The sequence below is a fragment of the Drosophila eugracilis genome, unplaced genomic scaffold (assembly GCF_018153835.1).
Source record: "Drosophila eugracilis isolate 14026-0451.02 unplaced genomic scaffold, ASM1815383v1 contig_1825, whole genome shotgun sequence".
Taxonomy (NCBI): Eukaryota; Metazoa; Arthropoda; class Insecta; order Diptera; family Drosophilidae; genus Drosophila; species Drosophila eugracilis.
This window is the reverse complement of record NW_024572672.1, coordinates 440,284-459,246: the sequence shown is the minus strand read 5'-3', so window position 1 is coordinate 459,246 and position 18,963 is coordinate 440,284. Positions and strand designations below refer to the sequence as shown.

The 18,963-nt window shown below is 35.1% G+C and overlaps 1 protein-coding gene across 15 annotated transcripts in view; it reads left to right on the top strand.

The window, feature by feature from the left end:
• LOC108108274 (gamma-aminobutyric acid receptor subunit beta) overlaps positions 1-18,963 on the top strand; it is a 28,272-nt gene extending 9,309 nt beyond the window's left edge. For 2 of the 15 annotated variants that reach the window (XM_041817674.1, XM_017216271.2), the window contains exons 4-10: positions 4,446-4,672; positions 6,125-6,207; positions 7,902-8,039; positions 12,528-12,812; positions 16,228-16,532; positions 16,620-16,856; positions 16,992-18,963. In XM_041817674.1, coding sequence (XP_041673608.1) covers positions 4,446-4,672; positions 6,125-6,207; positions 7,902-8,039; positions 12,528-12,812; positions 16,228-16,532; positions 16,620-16,856; positions 16,992-17,153 — 1,437 coding nt within the window. In that variant the 3' untranslated portion in view covers positions 17,154-18,963. Of the gene's footprint in view, positions 1-4,445; positions 4,673-6,124; positions 6,208-7,901; positions 8,040-9,689; positions 9,828-12,527; positions 13,712-16,227; positions 16,857-16,991 lie in introns of those variants that run through there. The other 13 variants (XM_017216266.2, XM_017216265.2, XM_017216262.2 and 10 more) reach the window with 9 other exon arrangements.

The following is an 18,963-nucleotide window of genomic DNA, read 5'->3' as shown; positions in this document are numbered from 1 at the left end:
TTGTGTCTTAGCATTTGTTATCCTTTTAATTTCGCTAATTGGCAACAGACATACAAATTTATTTCGATTACTTTGATTCACTTAAGATTGCCTTTCTTTTCGCCCAATCAAAGACAATTGCAAAATAAGAAAAAAAACCAAAATATCTATATATATATACAAATATAAATATACAAAGTTCTGCCAATTAAATGTTGTGTGAAACGAATCGTTATTGCAATGCAATTGCCAACTATGAAATTCCAATGTTGCATATTCGTTTTGTGTTTATTGTTTCAATGTTAACCCATTTAGGCCATAATATGATGTTTCGCAATGTTGTTTGTTGTTCCATTTCAAAGCTTCTTCGGCCAGAACAATGCAAACCCCAAAAAAAATAAAAACAAACAAACAAACGTACTTACATTGAAAATTACTCTGAAAAATTTATACACATTTTGATGCTACTTTTTGAGCCCAGACCAACTGCTGCTCTCTCTTTCGCCCACACTCTAGCTATCACTCTCTCTATCTCTCTCTCTCTGTAACTGTATTTCTCAACTTTGACGCTTTGAAATGCCATTACCATTTGTTCAGCTTTCAGTTTGTTGCCTTTTGCGTTCTTTTTTTTTTGCCATCGCATCCCTCAATTTCGGAATATTTTTTCTTTTTCATGGAAAGCAGTAACTGCGATAAAGTCAATCAATCTAATTGCTATATAAATCTTTATTTATCGACCCCATTGAGTACATGGCCAAAGTTCATCCAATTCCATCATCCCCACCATACACACTGACACTATGATGGGGGAAGTGGACCTTTCCCTTAAAACCCAGAGAAACGAGAGATATTTATGCCATATTCATATACAAAAAAAAAAATATATAGCCACCATATAATACTATATAATCTCATTCTATTTGTTGTGTGATCTGGTCAAATGCAAAATAATAATAATTTTAACAAAAATCAAATTAATTAATCACAGCGGCCGCATTGACAGAGGCTGCGCGCATGCGTATTTGTTAAAAAGATGAATATGAATGAATATCATAATCCACACAGCATATAATATAGCATATATATAATCAAGCTCGGTGTCGATGTGTTCGTCAAACGATATATATATATGGACTTAGCCTACTTTTCTACAAGGGACTAACTACTACTCATTTTTACTGCCTGTTTCTGTGTTTTCGTTTCATCTTCATTTCAAACTTTTCGCGAACAAAATCAGAAAGCCTTTAATATTAATAATGATTTTAATTCTAAAACTTCTCCTATTAAATAATATTGGATTTTTTTAATTATTTCTACTAAAATATTATTGTTAAAATTATTCTCTTTGTGTACGTCGCACGTTCTTATTGGTTGAGTGATTTAATTACTTATTTTCCAAAGAGCTTTTCGAAATTTGATTTAATAAACTTCAAGCCTCGGGGTTAGATTAACATAAAAAGGCCTCAGGAAACTCATTTATTTGATTTAATCTTTGCCATCTCTTCTCGATTAATAAACTTCTTTATCGTCCGACTTTCATGGAAATCTTAAATCATTGAGTGTGTCAAAAAGAGAGCATCTGACAGATGGAAGATAATCACCTAAATTGGCGCACACGAAAATCCTTCAAGTTTTTGAAAAAAAAGAAAGTTGCATAAACTGCACTTAATAGGAAGTTATCAAACACAAACACACAGATTTTTAATGCACTTTTGCTGCATACACAGACAACTGTTCACTGTTTTTACCTTAAGGAAATGTTCGTATGACACAACACACACACACAACCAACACAATCGCACCGTTTTGGCTTTGGCAATCAATTTATGCGAAAATAACATGCCCAACACGAACGTAAACACACGAACATACGGCCGTAAACAATCTAGCAAAGAAAACACGTTAAACAAGGATAACAGCAATAGCAAAAGCAAAAGCAACACTAACAGCAACAACAACAACAACAACAACATGTTCACTTTCAGCCCGATCATTTCTTACATGACAACTTTTCATTTGCACATTTTGCGACCCGGTAACATAACAATATTCCTACGCTGCTAATGAAAATAATTCAAAAATAAACTGAGCCAATGCCAAACCGAAACAAGAACAACAACACGCGTACACACACATAGACACAATAACTCAGATACTCATGCAGGTACACTGAGAGAAACATTAATAGTGGGAAATGATTAAAGAAGTCTTTGGTATGACTTATCATTCTTGACCCTTGAAAATCAACTTTAAAGCCATATCCCTCTCTTAACTTAATCTTCTTTCAACGCCCCATCCCCCATTTCTTTCTCTGTACAAACTGTGACAAATTTACATAAGACAACCCGAACCCAAACTCAGGCGAGCAGCCAGGCAGTTAAAATCAACATGACATGAGGTTACAACCAAAAAACCAGCGAAATAAATAAAAACCTTGTAACAAGGAGTCAATATACACAAACACACATACACATGCCTATATACATATGTAAATTGTAAATGGTATACCATAAAGAGATATATATTATATATAGATAAAAATAAAACAAACAACTCGATAGACCCGTTCACGTTTGGGGTTAATTGCGAGAACCATCTATAAATACCGCCATGCCCCTTACATACATCTGTATTCGTATTTAGAGTTGATTTTTTGAGTGTGTATGTGTGCTAAGAATATAAAAATACCAAAAACCAGGTTGACCCCCCTCCCCGCGACCGGAGAACCCCTTTTTTGCCAAGCCAAAACCCCTGTCGAAACCCGAAAAACAGAGTTATGGAAATTGCATAATCCACACAAAATTTTATTTCCCTTTTTTTTTTGATTACGAGCTTGAGTTCTTTGTGATTCCGCCCCGTTTTAAGTTCAATTTGTGTTTGAGTTTTTGTTGTTTGGCCGTGCCAAAAAATAAGAAAAAAGTAAAACCGAGTGGAAACCAAATCTGCTAGTAATAAGGCCAGGAGAGAAGATTGCAGGCAACCCACGAGAATCGTGTGCAATTTTCGCATCATAAATAAAAGACATAAAGATATAGAAAATACGTATACGCCATGTAGACACATAACAGCTAGCACACCCAAACCACTCAGCGTGCGTTAAAGTACTGGCAAAGTACCCAAAAAGCAAGCAGTGTGCGCGCCCCTATAAATATTTATAACTACTTACAAATGTTATTACCTGCTACTACTACAACAACAACAACAACAACTACTATTATTATTACATTTGCATTTGCATTTACCTTTAACATTTACATTTACATTTACATGGTTTTCCGTTTAATTTTTGGTTCCTTGTCGGCCACGTGACGCGCTTGAAGATAATGATATGCAAGACTGAGAGAAACAACTCGAGTAGTTGTCCTTATCCGCCCTCAGCTCCCTCAGCCCAACACCCCTCAAAAAACAATACACAGCCATCACACACCCACCCACAGATACAAACACACAGATACAGAAACAGAGCAAACACAGCCAAATTGTTTGTCGTTTTACAATCCAATCCAATCCAATCCAATCCAAGCCAAACCAAACCAAACCCCCAATCGACTCCGATTCTAGCCCGCTTAGCTTCGAGGCACAAAAAGCAGAACAAGAACAGCTGAAAACAAAAGAGCCAAGCCAACGATACCGTATACTGTATATATCTAAAGCGTACAAATAACAACCTTTTGCCAGCCTGTTGCCATAGATGCCATAGTAGTCTAGTAATATCTAAAAACCCAGCAAGCCCAGTTTTAGTAGCCAGAAAAAAATAAAATAGAAAAAACAAAAACTATAACCAAAAGCCAAGCTACTTCACAATCACAGCAACGAATCCATACGAATATTTGTGAGAGGTTTCTGTACTACTCTTATATGCTTACCCGACCCCCCCCCTTCTTCTTCTTCTTCTTCTGCTAATGTAAATAAGCTTAGTAATATTATTTACTTAAGTTATTTGATTTTGTTCAGTTTTCTCTCATTGAGAACCTCCGAAAAACGCTGTAAAAAAGTTTCAATTCGATGTTTTTGCATGTTTGTCTGGAGATATCCAACGTCCCCGCCCCCCAACTTTCTGTATAAATTGATGAAAATTGAAATTGTTGCACGTTATGAATTTTCCTTGTTTTCCATTTGCCGCAAGTTCCCTTACTTTGTATGTCTTTGTTAAGTGTATCTGTTGTGTCCAAAAAAAAAAATACAAAAAAAATTTGAAAAATCTTTCTTTCTAGTTTTCACAAATTCTCTCTCTCTATTCGATTTCTCTATGAATTTTTTTTAGTTTTATCAAAAATGAATTTGTTGAACACACAAAACTTTTAGTTACTAGTTTAGTTTTTTTCTTTTTTAACTAGCTATGTAAGTTCTCACTGCCAATGTTTACTAATATATGAATAATCTCTCAATCTCTTTTTGCTACCTTTTAATCCCCCTTCTACTTACCGAAAAATCAATCGATTTGAATCAAATTGTGAATTGAATAGGACTTCACATTGGATTTTTACTTTCGTCAATTTTGGACCGATCCTCGTTTAGCGTATAGAAAACGACCTGGTGTAGAAACACTATCGGTTGGATCAGAGTTCATAAAGAATATTTGGGTACCTGACACCTTTTTTGTAAATGAAAAACAATCATATTTTCACATTGCAACAACCAGTAATGAATTCATACGTGTGCATCATTCTGGATCGATAACAAGAAGTATTAGGTAAAAACCAACTCAACTACTGCAACTCTCCCAAAAAACTCAACGCTCTCTCTCTTAATTGAAAGCGAAACATTAACATTTTTTTAATTGTCTGTATATGTGTATGTGTATTTAACTATTTTACAAAACTAACCCTACAACCAATACAAAAACTAACCCAAAAAAAAAAAAAAAAATAATATATACTTCAAACATTTCTACTCTACTCGTTAAAAATTATCGTTTTTTTTTTTTGGCCCTTTTTGCAACTAAATTTTTTTTCTGTGTGTGTATAAATCGATGTTGTAATTTTAACTAAATCGAAATGAAAATGGAAAATTTCTACAGAACGAAAAACAGTTTTCTTCCAATGCGATCAAAACTAATCAAGTGAGTTCAATTGGCAAGTGAAAGTGAAAGAAAGTTGGCAATTTTCGAGCGATGCAGCTTCAAATGATTTGTACATTTCATGAGAGTCATCGGTTAGAGGTGCAAACTGTGCGATTATACTATCGGTGCTATCGATTGTATCGTTCTATTAGCTGCAAAAATCCATTTTAAGTTTGATTTTGAATGATGATGATGATGGTACAAACATTGGCTATTGAAAACATAAAAATCATTTCATAACATCGATAGGATGGAACTATGTATACTATCCATCACTTCGACATCCCCAATTGTGTGGCTCATGAAAGATACAAAACGCATTTTACCTCCCCCCCTCTCACAACAACCACAAGAATCAAGATCAAGAATCAAGATCCTTAAAAAAAAGAAAAAGGGAAACCCGACCACCAGGGATTGCATGTCTATCGAAGGTACCACGCTTCTGTCTCACGTGTTTTTGACACCGCAAAAAGGTTTGACTGGCCGCAGTAGCTCGCGGCTACTGGGCTTTCATTTTTCTACTACCTTTAAACAAGAATCTGTCCAAAATCGCCACCAAAAACCCCCCCGGCAGCCACCCAATGACTAAGCAACAACTAAGCCACCAAATAAGTATATTGAGTAGCGTTTAGTTTTCGTAGCTGTAAGCAACAACTTAAACCAACGACTAACTAAAGTAAGCCAAAACAAATACGTAATGTTTAACCCTGCGTAAGAGCCAATCGCCTCACAATCTACAAACTAAACTGCCACTCAAAAGTATCTCTCACTTACCAAAAAATATCAAAATAAAAAAAAACAGCAGCAAAAATATATATATATATTTATATTATATATTACAAAATAGCTCATATCCAATTGAACTCGCTCTGTATGTAATGACTTGATAACACCCCAAGAAACCCTTCTTAACAAACCTCGTAAATGTTGTGTATTTAGATTGTAACTTTTTTATGAACCCTCTCTGCTCGTTTGTTTGTTGATGTTCACCTGCTGGTCACCCTTGCCATTCGCTACTAATCGAATAATCTCTCTTTCCCCCCGAAACCTTCCTCCAACCAACATCTGTATTAACCCATTTAGATTGACTATTACCGCATCGTGTCCGATGAATCTTCAATATTTCCCTATGGATCGCCAGCTGTGCCATATCGAAATCGAAAGCTGTAAGTACATTGATCTAACTTATCACTACAACAATTTAGCCAAGTTAATATGATAAACTAATGATGATGATTATGAAATTGTGAAAATTGTCAATCAAGCATTGTTAAGAATGATCAAGAAAAAAAAAAAATGTGTGAAATACAAGAAAACCAACTCATTCAGAATGTCGGCAGGACGGAGTGGCCAAAATGCAGAGTGTGTGTGTTCTTTGGCCAAGACAATTGAGCAATTATCGAGTGTTGTCAAGAGCTTTGCAATTTGCCATGTTATTTTTGTAGCCTGCACCTGTTTTTTGGCCAACATTGGCCACTCGGCACTCGTGTTCTGGCCACTCCAATATGCCGAGCTCCAATTCTCAAGCAAAGGCCGTGCGCTGTTTGTTCGGTGTGGGCAGAAAATTGAAAACAAGCTTATGTGAAAGAAACCAAACCAAACCAAACCGAAACAATTAAAATGCAAGCAAGTAAATTTTAAGTGCCACAGATACAAAATACACACAACCATAGATACAGATACAGATACAGATACAGATACATTCATATAGACACCCGAAACAGACATTCGATTGAGGAAAAAGCAATTAAGTCGCCTTTGATATGAACAATTGTGAACAGAGCAATTATGTTGCCACAAATAGCAGGAAATCGAATTGAATTTTTACGTCAATTAAATTGTCTTTAGACAGAGAGTTTAGGCGGCGAGGAATTTATTTTCAATCTTAGCTCTCAATAGATTTCATTTTTATTTCGAATATCTGTTTTGAGTTCCTTTTGTGAATATTTTGTTAAATCAAAATTGTCCCAACCCAACCCTCTCACTCATTCAATCTGTACTCAAAATAGTTCAAGTCCCCCCCCTTTAACTCCCCCAAATCACTTCAAAGTTATTATATTTGTTTTTTGACCAACACCCCCCCGAAAAAAACAAAAAATAAAATAAAAGTTCAAAGTGTCACATGGTAAACTCAGTTCATGTGCATTATTATCTGCATCTACCCGAATGTTTTTGAAAAAACCCCAACAGCTATCAACCAGTTTTTAGTAACTTTTATATATTTAAATATCACTATCAACAGTTCACAATATCATGGCGCTGAAATCATGCAGAAGATTGGTTGGTTTTCGGTCGCCTTCTCAATTTCAGCAACCGCAGAAGGCTCCTCTAACCCAATGATCCTTGTAAGACCATAAACTCCTCTGTCTTTTAACTCGAACTAAGCCCAGTCACAAAGTCCCTTGTTAGTCTAAGTCTTAAGTTTACTACTACTACCACATAACTACTGTAAGTCGAAAAACCAAAAAACACAGCACGCTTTTGCTTAAGATCTATAAATATTGTACATATCATTTACGTCTACAAATTTCTTTGTCAAAACTCACCACAGAAATCGGTCCCAAGAAATGCCCAAACACTCACACTCACTCACCCTATTTATAAGATCTTATCTTTATATTCCAAACCAACATCGAGTGTGTGAGTTAAGTATTCTGTGTATAAGTCCCAGAAAAACAGAAAAAACAAAACCAAACCAAACCAAACCAACACCCAAAATAAAAACAGAACAAACAAACAAATAACATCAATTAATTAACTACTGAACCCCCTTTTTGCAACAACAACAACAACTACTACTATTCAACAACAACAACAACAACAACCATAACCAACAACAATGCTCTTCGACATGATGCAGTCGGTTACACGATGCGAGATATCCGATATTTCTGGAGAGATGGACTGAGTAGTGTTGGCATGAGCAGTGAGGTCGAACTACCGCAGTTCCGAGTTTTGGGACACAGGCAGAGGGCGACCGAAATAAACCTAACCACAGGTACCCCCATACATTAAAAAAAATCATAAAAAAAAAAAATCAAAAAAAAAATTATATATATATATAAAATATATATGAAAAAAAAAATATATATATATAAAATAACATCAATATAATCACAATACCATTTCCTTTCGTTTTTGACAAACATTTTTCAATGAACTTTTAAACGTTTTGCGTTTGTCGTAATGGATTTTCGTAATCTCGTATTTTGATTTTGTGTTTCTCGAAAAAGGGTTAGCGCATATCCAAGAGTACCGAAACACGCACCTCTAACCTCTTTTTGTGTTTCTTTTCCGTCTAATACTTCTACTACTACTACTACTATTCCTTCACCAAAATATATATATCAACCTCTATATATCTCTCTCTTTTTATCGAGTGCTAACCGTAACTTGTGCTACTAACCAGAAACAATCGAACCAAACTCCCCCCCGCCCCATCTAAACCACATATAAACTTATATATATATATATATTGTGTTTGAAGTGTCCTCTACTAACCTCTGTTGTGACTACTCGTTGATTTGTTAATTATTCTCTAATCTCCTTATGTTTTATGCTTATCATTTTGGTTTTACTTTTGATTAACCGATCAGTAAAGCAGCAGTTAGCGAAAGTAGTGAGCGTTATAGCTAGGCCCAGCGATTATGATTTATGGTTCTAACATTTCCGTTTCCGTTTCCTTTTCAATTTTCGGTTCATTTCGAGTCGCAAGAGAGTCCAGTTTCGTTTGCTTGGGTAGGCAAAAGCAACTAATAAAAAAAAAATAAGAACAACTAAGAAACAACTACTTAAGTAAAGGCCTAAAGAAAAGAAATATGTAAAAGCCTTAAACAGAAGACACAAGAGCACCCATTTCTGACACCCAAAAAAAAAAAAAAATAATTAGTTATGCTAATATATTAAGTTTTTACTAGTTTTTAAGCAACCCTACTACTGCCAATAAGAACAAACAGTAGCTGTAAGTCAACCAAACAGAGCTGGCCTACTGAAAGCTCCTCAATCTTTATCCTAGTTACGCTTTGCCAATGGAAAAACCTAACAAAAATATTATGCATTTCTTTAGCGCAATTGTAAAATACGAACAAATATTATTAATATTCTTAGAGTTTCCTCTCGATGGGATAAATCAAAAAATATATTTTTGAACAACACTTAAAGCGACAAGTTCTGAATGAGACTATTAATGCCAAAAACAAATCCAAAATGTTAAAAACAAAAACAACAGAAAGAAAAAGAAAAAAACAAAAATGAAAATGAAAAAAAATAACAACACACTGAGAATGAATTGTATTTGAATTGTTTATGAAATTTTCGATGATAGAATAGAACTTATTAATAGTCTCACGAAATGTATTTTTTGTTTTATGCATATTTTTCGTCTACAACAACGACAACCTCACCACCGAACTGTGCCAACAACAACAACAACAACAACTACTACTACAACAACAACAACTGTAATATAAACTCGCCTAACTAAACCCAAAAAAAAATAAACCCCAAAAAAACCAAAAACCAAACACCAAACTGTACAAAATGCAACTTGCTAACATAACAACAACAACTACAACAACAACAACAACAACAACAAACAACAACAATAACTACAACCAACTATATACACGATATATATATATATATATAGTCGGCTACACGATGCGTGACATCCGATATAAATGGAACGAAGGCCCCAACTCGGTCGGTGTCTCGAGTGAGGTTTCGCTGCCCCAATTTAAGGTCTTGGGTCATCGCCAAAGAGCTATGGAAATCAGTCTTACCACAGGTACCTGTAGACGGTTACCGATTTTCTTTCAAACTTTACTTTTACCAATATATTTAATATATATATATATATTTACGATAATACCGATGATGACTTATCTATATATATCTACTATATATATATCGTTTTCATTTTGCGTTTTCAATTCAATTCTAATTCTGAAGGCTTTTTCGTTTGATTAATTTTCCTTTTCCCCTTTTTTTTCCTTTTCTCAATTCGAAATAATTTTCAAGCAGCATTTTGTACAAAGTTCTCTAAATTAAAAAATAAAAAAAAAACATTAAAAAAAAAAAAAGGCTTGCCAAAATAGCTTTGGGCTAACTATCGGTTAGAAACCTGCTTCAAGCACCCAATGATTGAGTCAATCAAAGAGCCAGTGCTTCAAGCAGGATGGTTCTGCGAACGCGAGAAAATGCATGTTAAGCATCTTAAGATTTTTTACCTAATTTATTTTACATTTAGCTAGCGTTTGTTTCATCAACTAATCTAATCCATAGCATACCAAAAAAACCAAAAACCAAGCAATAAAGTTAACAATTAAAATTAACAATTAATATTAACAAGTGCATTCAACATTAGCCCACTTCATATAGTCTAGCGTCTAGACAGCCTGATAATAAGAGATCGTTTTCCCACTTTTACTCGTACTCGAATACCTACCGGATACTGTTCATATATATATATATATACATATATATTATATATCTTTAAACGCAAAATCAACGCATGTTACAAGCTAGCAACAATTTTCCGATTTAGTTCGTTCATCAAATGATTTTCCTTTCTGCTTACTATTATTTTCGAAGTCTGAGTTGATTCCGCCTTGATTTTCAACGCTCATAAGTTCATACTTTACAGCGAACCAAGCGACAAGAACAGAAACTAAAAGTAAAAATAATAATAAAAAATAGCAAAACAAAACCCAATTTTTATCATTGGCAATGCCAACAAAATATGAACAACAAAAAATCGTACAAAATCACAAATCAAAATAAAAGAGAAATCAATATGAGATTGAAAAAGAAATCACCTAGCGACCTTTGTACTATAAAACCATTTAAGCAAAGTGAAAATAATCTTATGCTAAAAAAAAAAAACATATCAAGAGTATTAAGTAATCGATATAGCAAAGCTTAACTGAATATGGCTTTTCCTTAGTAAATCATGCTTTTGATTTATGCCTGACATTATTACAACATAATCAACCAATTTTTTAAGCTGCCACTCTCATACTATCACACTCACACATGCTAAACACATAATTTTATTAACTAGTCACTCAAATTAGTTTTTACTACCAACTACAACAACAACAACAGCTATCTACAAAACGTATTTAACAGTAATTACCAGCTATCGAAACTCATTAGCATAATCAAACAACAACAACACCGAAACATTCTGTATTGTAAATCAACAGCAACAGCAACAACAACAACAACAACAACGACTACAACTACAAAATGCATTAATATTATTAAAATCCAAAATCGAACAACAACAACAACAAAAAAGTTATGCAACATTAATTAAAATTCCAATCAATTCCCATACGCAAAAAAAAAAAAAAACTAAGCATTTGCAAAATTAACCAAAAGAGAGACAATGAAAAGTTCAAAAACCATTTATACATACCAAATATATATATATATTTATATATAAACAAGTTTTGAAATATCCAAAGAAATATATATATATCGAAAATACAAAACGCCCTCCCAAGCATGCTCTCATCTTATAAAGTTTCTTTTACAAAATCCTTAAAAAATAATTATAAACTTTAGACAAAAAAATAGCCACAAATTGCAGGCAATTCAAAATGCTCCTAATTAGGTCTTAGACTAGCTGCCTATATTTCTTATTTAATTTATTTAACTATTTTCTTGAGATTTGCAGTCAGTTTTATTTACTCTAATGCAAGCCACTTCTATTCCTAAAGTATTTCTGACTAACCAATCTAAGATCCTGAATTTATTTTTTAAAAACAATCCTTGCAGAAAAGTCTTATAAAATATCTTAAAATATAAAATTGAATTTATCAAAAATTACATTTGTGAACCTTCTGCAAGGATATGTGTGTGGAATGCCTAGAATATTTTTTTAAAGTTTAGTTCTTGACCTTAGCTTTGACTTGACCTTTTGCCATTACGTTTTTAGACCTTATCTAAGTAATTAATATATATGTTTAATGAAGTATTGCCTGCCTGATAATGACGCGTCGTTTAGATCGAAACTAACAATATTTCCAGGAAGGTGCCAGCCAATCATAATTTCACATAAAAATGCGCTCATACTTAATTTATTTATTCTATTCTTGGATATTCTTTTCAACTTACTTTTAAAGTTTTAAGTTTAATTCTTAAATTTGGTTTTTTGGTGATGAATAACCTTTTAAAAACGGCTGGCAAAACACCGAATTTTGCTTTACTAAAAATAAAATAAAATTAATCGATTTATCGATGACTTGCCAGCTGTTTTACCAATATTGTTTGTAAATATTTACAAATAAAATACCATTTCAGCGAACTAAAAATACTAATAATACTTTTTACCTCTCTCTCTCTACTCTTTCTCTCTCCCATTTTCAAAAAACGAAAAAAAAAACACGCTGAACAAATGAACAAAAAAACGAAAATCTAAAACTTAATAACTAAAATAAAAATCGAAAAAAATAATAATTAAAATTAACGCGGTGGGCAGGCAACTATTCGCGTTTAGCCTGCGAAATACAGTTCGTGCGTTCGATGGGCTACTACCTTATACAAATCTACATACCCTCTGGACTGATCGTTATTATATCATGGGTATCGTTTTGGCTCAATCGCAATGCAACGCCGGCGCGTGTGGCGCTCGGTGTGACAACCGTGTTGACAATGACCACTTTGATGTCGTCAACAAATGCAGCGCTGCCAAAGATTTCGTACGTCAAGTCGATTGACGTCTATCTGGGAACATGCTTCGTTATGGTCTTTGCCAGTCTACTGGGTAAACAAACAAAACTACCGAAACTACCAAAAAAATACCCCCCAAAATACCAAACAAAACAGAAACCCATTAAGCGAAAATCCAAAAACCAAGTAGCAAAACGATATTCCCCATATATCTCTCTATCTATCTATATATCTCTCACACCAAATATACACACACACCCACACACACTTCACACTCACAGGCAGTGAATCTATATAAGGATTCCAATTTTATGATTTCCTTAACCTTTTTTTTTTTTTGATTTTAGATAATACTGGCCAGGTCAAGAAGTGAGCCAGCTTTTAGTTATTTCGTTACTTCAACTACACTTTTGCCAGCTTTCCGTGCCACGCTTAGCGTTGTGCAAAACAATCTTGCAGATACATTTAAAGAATATAAAAACACATTAGTTTCCTAGGCAAAACAAACTGCGTCTTGAGAAATTTCTAATTGAAAAAATACATCAATTTTATCCCATACCAATTGGTCTTTTGAAAACGCAGCTAAGTTTTGCCAATCCACAGTAGTTTAATATCTATTTAAACTTAAATTTAAAAATATTTCACTTTCCTAATGGAGCCAAAGGATCAAAAGAAAGTCTATCCATAGGAATGCTGAAATGCACTGCACCAGAGGCACTGTAAAAGGGGTCAAACACCTGATTTGTCAACCAGAAAAGCTTGATATATGTTTATCAAATTCGCTATAAAATCTTCTTCTTCCTATAAAATAATAGAATTTTCAAAATTCAAATTTTCATATATCTCAAGCTTTGGTGGTGACCCCGCCGTAATGCTAACTTTAACTTTCTCTCTAACTATCTAACAACTAAAACAATTCTCAAGCAACAACTTACACCCACAACTACTACAACAACAACTCCAACAAACAGCAACAACAACAGCAAGAAAAGAAAAGCAAAAGCAAAAAGCTAAAGAAAAAGAAACTGCAAAGAAACCCAAAAGAAAACAAATCTCTTTTTTCGTATTTGTATGTTCTTGTTAATTTTTCAATACAAAGAAAAACTATCATCCAAAGAAAATGTATGCAAATTCATAGATACGCGCCTGCGAATCGAGCGTAAAGGCACGAAAATTTACTCTCTCCCCTCCCTAAACCAAACCTCTCAAAAAAAAAAAAAAAAACGTCCCACCTACATAAGTCCCAAAATGTTTTGCACCTCGCACCTAGAATCGAAGCATGCTTCAGCCAAAAAATAAGACAAAAAGAAACCATAATATACCATCCTCAAAAAGCCTTCTCATATGTACGAGCCACGTACATATGCCCATCTATATATATATATATATAGCCGACTCAGGTTGAGTTTGTGTTCGAGCATTACGAGACGAGCAAATCGAACACACTTCAACCTGAAATGGTACCCAGATATCAATATACGCCCAGCTTCCGCCAAAATGCAAAACTGCAAGCTGCAAAAATCGCAAACCGAAAAAATCTATATAATGTACAAACAATAAAAAACAACGCACCAAAAATCAAAAAAAAAAAAAAAAAAAAAAAAAAATCCAAATCAAAATCAAAAATCCAGGGTACGAGTAGAACGATCATATACAAAAAATCATAAGAGGGAGCGCATCAAAATCAAACGAAACCAGCATGCCCTGCGCCACACCTGGCTTGACTCGCGATTGAATTGAATCAAAAAAACAAGTACGAAAATATGAGAACAGACACAAAACACTGTAAATATGGTTCAACAAGTCGTCGATCAACAGCCAGAAGACGCAGCCCCCGAAGATTCTACAAAAGACAACACAGAGCCTTAAAATACTTACAAAAGAAGCAAAGAAAGTGCGTCTTAAAAAAAAATATTAAAAAAAAACAGTATCTAAAAGATACAAATCTCTGCAATTTGGAGCCATCAAGTTTGGGTCATTTAAATGGGTGACCCAGACATGAAGGTTGCCAAATTTGTCAACAAATATATATATATAAATCACACCAGAATAGTAAACCCTACCGAGGTTAGGTAAGATATGATTCGTAGTCTGCTTTCTGTTTTGTTCTATTGGCTATTTGCAGCGATTGGTTACCTTGCTTTGGCCCTGGTAAGTACTCTTGTTACTAGTTACTCGTTACTCGTTTCTGTTCCGCCCTCTCGTTCAATCCACCACTCATCGGCGAGTATGCGATTTCAAAGACCCCCCCTGCCCCTATCTCTCTAACTTTGTAAAATCCAACACCCCTACAAAACACCTCTTAATTCAGAAATCTGAACCCGTAACATTTCCAAGGATAAAATGACAACATTAAAATCAAAAAAAAAAAAAAAAAAAACAAAAACAAGGAACAAAGCTGAAATAAAAAAAAAAATAACGAAACAAAACATTAAACGCTGGAAATTTTCGTGTCCTTTATAACGGGCGACCCTGTTCAATGAATTTGCATTTAAGGCACGCACATGAACATTTTCCTTGAATGATGGTCTCAACTGCAGGAATAAATGTGTACATAAATCGTTTGGCTTACAAATGACTTTTTCCACTCATTTCACAAAAACAACAACAACTACCAACAACAACAACAACAACAAGAACAGCCTTAAACACGGACACTCACTCACTCACTCACACAGACACACACACACACATTCACACTCATATACACTTCAATTGCTCTGTCTCCTTCTCTGTCTCTCTAGAATATTGCTAACTCACTCACACACACACAAACACACTCACACACACAAGACTTGCTTTATTCGAATTTTCCTTTGCCTGGCTAAAATGGAGATACGAAAATAAATTCACCTTCAATTTTTTGATTTCACTTACCCAAAAAAAAAAAACCCAGAAACACTGCAATATTTTCGACCCCCCATCCCCCCGTTCAAAAAGACTCTAAATGTTACTTATATTCTATATATATAGTACCCAAGAAATACCCCCTACTCCTTACTCCCCCTACATCTCCTCTAGACGTTGTGCCAAAAAAAAAATCAACTCAAATTGATCTGCAAAATTTGCTCATGAAAATTAAATTTCTTTTATTTTTCTATTTGTCTTTCCTTGTTATCCGACTTTAAATCGAAATCCCGCACCAAATTACCAATACAATGCTACAATATATCCAAATATATATATATATATATCTGACAACTACTACTACTACAACTACAACTACTACAACCAAATATATATATCATCCGAACTTCATGCGGCAACCAACCGACCACGACTCTAAATTCTTGAACTGCATCCGCATATCAACCTATTCTAACAATCTAAAACCACCTCCCTCCAAAAAAAAAAAACAAAAAACCGTATGCCAAACCGTCCATCAAACTATATCTATCCATCGACTAAATTCAAAAATCTATATGAAAATTCGATATGCAATCTGTACAATCAAATATCAAAATCAAATCAAAATCAAAATCAAAATCGTATCGTATCGCAATCAATAGAATACGCCACGGTCGGCTACATGGCAAAACGAATTCAAATGCGAAAACAAAGATTTATGGCGATCCAAAAGATAGCCGAGCAGAAAAAGCAACAGCTCGACGGAGCTAACCAGCAGCAGGCGAATCCCAATCCCAATGCGAATGTGGGTGGACCTGGCGGTGTGGGCGTTGGACCTGGCGGACCCGTTGGACCCGGCGGTGGCGGGGTGAATGTGGGCGTGGGCATGGGCATGGGACCGGAACATGGCCACGGGCATGGCCACCACGCCCACAGCCATGGGCATCCGCATGCGCCCAAGCAAACAGTGAGTAACCGCCCAATCGGCTTTTCCAATATCCAACAAAACGTTGGTACGCGCGGTTGCTCGATAGTGGGACCCTTGTTCCAGGAGGTGAGATTCAAGGTCCACGACCCCAAGGCCCATTCCAAGGGTGGAACGCTGGAGAATACGGTGAATGGCGGACGCGGTGGTCCGCAATCGCATGGACCGGGTCCTGGTCAGGGCGGCGGACCGCCAGGCGGTGGAGGTGGCGGTGGCGGCGGGGGCGGACCGCCCGAGGGCGGAGGCGATCCAGAAGCAGCGGTCCCAGCCCATCTCCTGCATCCGGGGAAAGTAAAAAAGGTAAAGGTAAAGATCGTACATGATGCGGCGATTGAAAATAAACTTTTATAAACCCTTTGCAATATTTACTAATCTATTTTCCTTTCTTCCCATCCTTGATCCCTATTCCTTGATCCATGATCCTTGATCCTAACCAAACAGGACATCAACAAGCTGCTGGGCATCACGCCCTCCGACATCGACAAGTACTCGCGCATCGTTTTCCCCGTGTGCTTCGTCTGCTTCAACCTCATGTACTGGATCATCTACCTGCATGTCAGCGACGTGGTCGCCGATGATCTGGTGCTCCTCGGCGAGGAGTAGGTCGTCGTCCTACGGCGGCGTATACGACGAGGCAAGGATTCGAGGGCGTGGCCCAAGGACACAGGAGTGAACAGCGCACGAGAGAGTCAAACTGTGCAGGGCGCTGAAAAACCACACAAAAAAAAAAAAACAAAACCAAAAATACAGAAACCAAAAACCTAAAAATACCAAAAAAAAAAAAAAATACAAAAAAATAAGCGGAAACAAAACTAATTTTAACTAGCGATATGAGAATGCAGAGGCAACAGTTTATTGTTTAATACCAAAGCAGCTGGAAGGACACACACACACATATTACAAGGTCGAGAGCAAAGAATATTGTTAAATAGATTTACACAGAATAAATGAAAATGGAAAGCAAATTAAGGAAAACCAACATTAGAATTAAAAACCAAACGAGTATAAATGAATGAAGAATAATCAAAAGCAACAGATTAGCAAATTGTAGTGAAAATTATATAACGAAAGGCATAAATGAACATATTGAGAAGAATTATGAACCGATAAACTAAAAACCATTTAAAAACACCACAAATATAACGATCAAAAATCATACGCAACATAGGCATTAAACGAAGGATGACTATACATATATGGCAAAACCCTCGAAAATAGCGCAGTCGAAAGAACAAAGTTGATTTCAAAAGTAAAAATTCTAAATGGTTAAATAATTTCCATTATCTTTGCGGCGTTTTCAGTTTAAGTTTAAGTAACGAAAGACCTTTGCTTCCCACTTCAAAAAAAAAGAAAAGCAAAACACCCGGAGAGTCTTCCTTTAACTTAAGTGCGAATACCCCTCTTCAAAAGCACGCTCCCAGAAATCGATAAGAACAAAAGAAGAAAAAGAAAACCGATAACCGATTAATTCACTATGTTGATCCATTGATTGCCCATTCAGTTGGTTGATTTGTTTATTCAGAACTGACTTAGCGCTTCCAAGTGAAATGGCCAAATTTATTAGGAAATCAAAATGTAGTGCAATTAACAATTTCGACAATTGCAAATCAGTTTTGGCGAATGATTCTGTTAAGTTTAACTTTAAATGTAAATCGAACACGTAAATATCGCGAGGTTTTTTAATCATTTGCACACTCACACACACCCCAAACAGACACAAACACACACACACAAACTAAAACACCGAATATTATGAATTACTTTGGAGCGCACCTTTTGATATGCAAACATCGGAGATATACATAAGTCATAAAAAATAGTTAGTGCAATTGACATAGCAAAATAATAATATGAACGATAACGATTCATTTTAGTTACACCAATTTTTATATCAACTTTAAACTAACAACAAATTATTCAAAATGCACTCTCACTCACTCTCACGAACACCAGGAAACCAAAACTTAAAAAAAAAACCTAATAATAAAAAACAAAAACTTTTCGATGACAACTTTGCGGCACCGTAAGAAATCAATCTAAAGTCTAAGTGAGAAAAATTTTCAAAACGCAAGTAAGCCCAATAAATACCAGTAAATTAAATAAATAAATAAAAACAAAAACGAATACAAATAGAACATAGAAAATAAAGTACACAAGTATGAATGAAACTGCCTAAGAAAAATAGCTAATAAGTCTAACAAATAGTTGCTAAAAAAGAAAAACAAATAATATTTAAACGAAGACAATTGATTTTCAATTTGTAAATACAAAACAGAAGACGACACTCGGAACATTCTCAAAGCAAAGTAGGAGCAAAACTTCGCAATTAAACTTAGTTAATGTAATCGAATCCGGTTAAGCGATTATCTCGGATGCGTTCAAGCAGTCAATAAAGCGATAAAAACAAACAAAA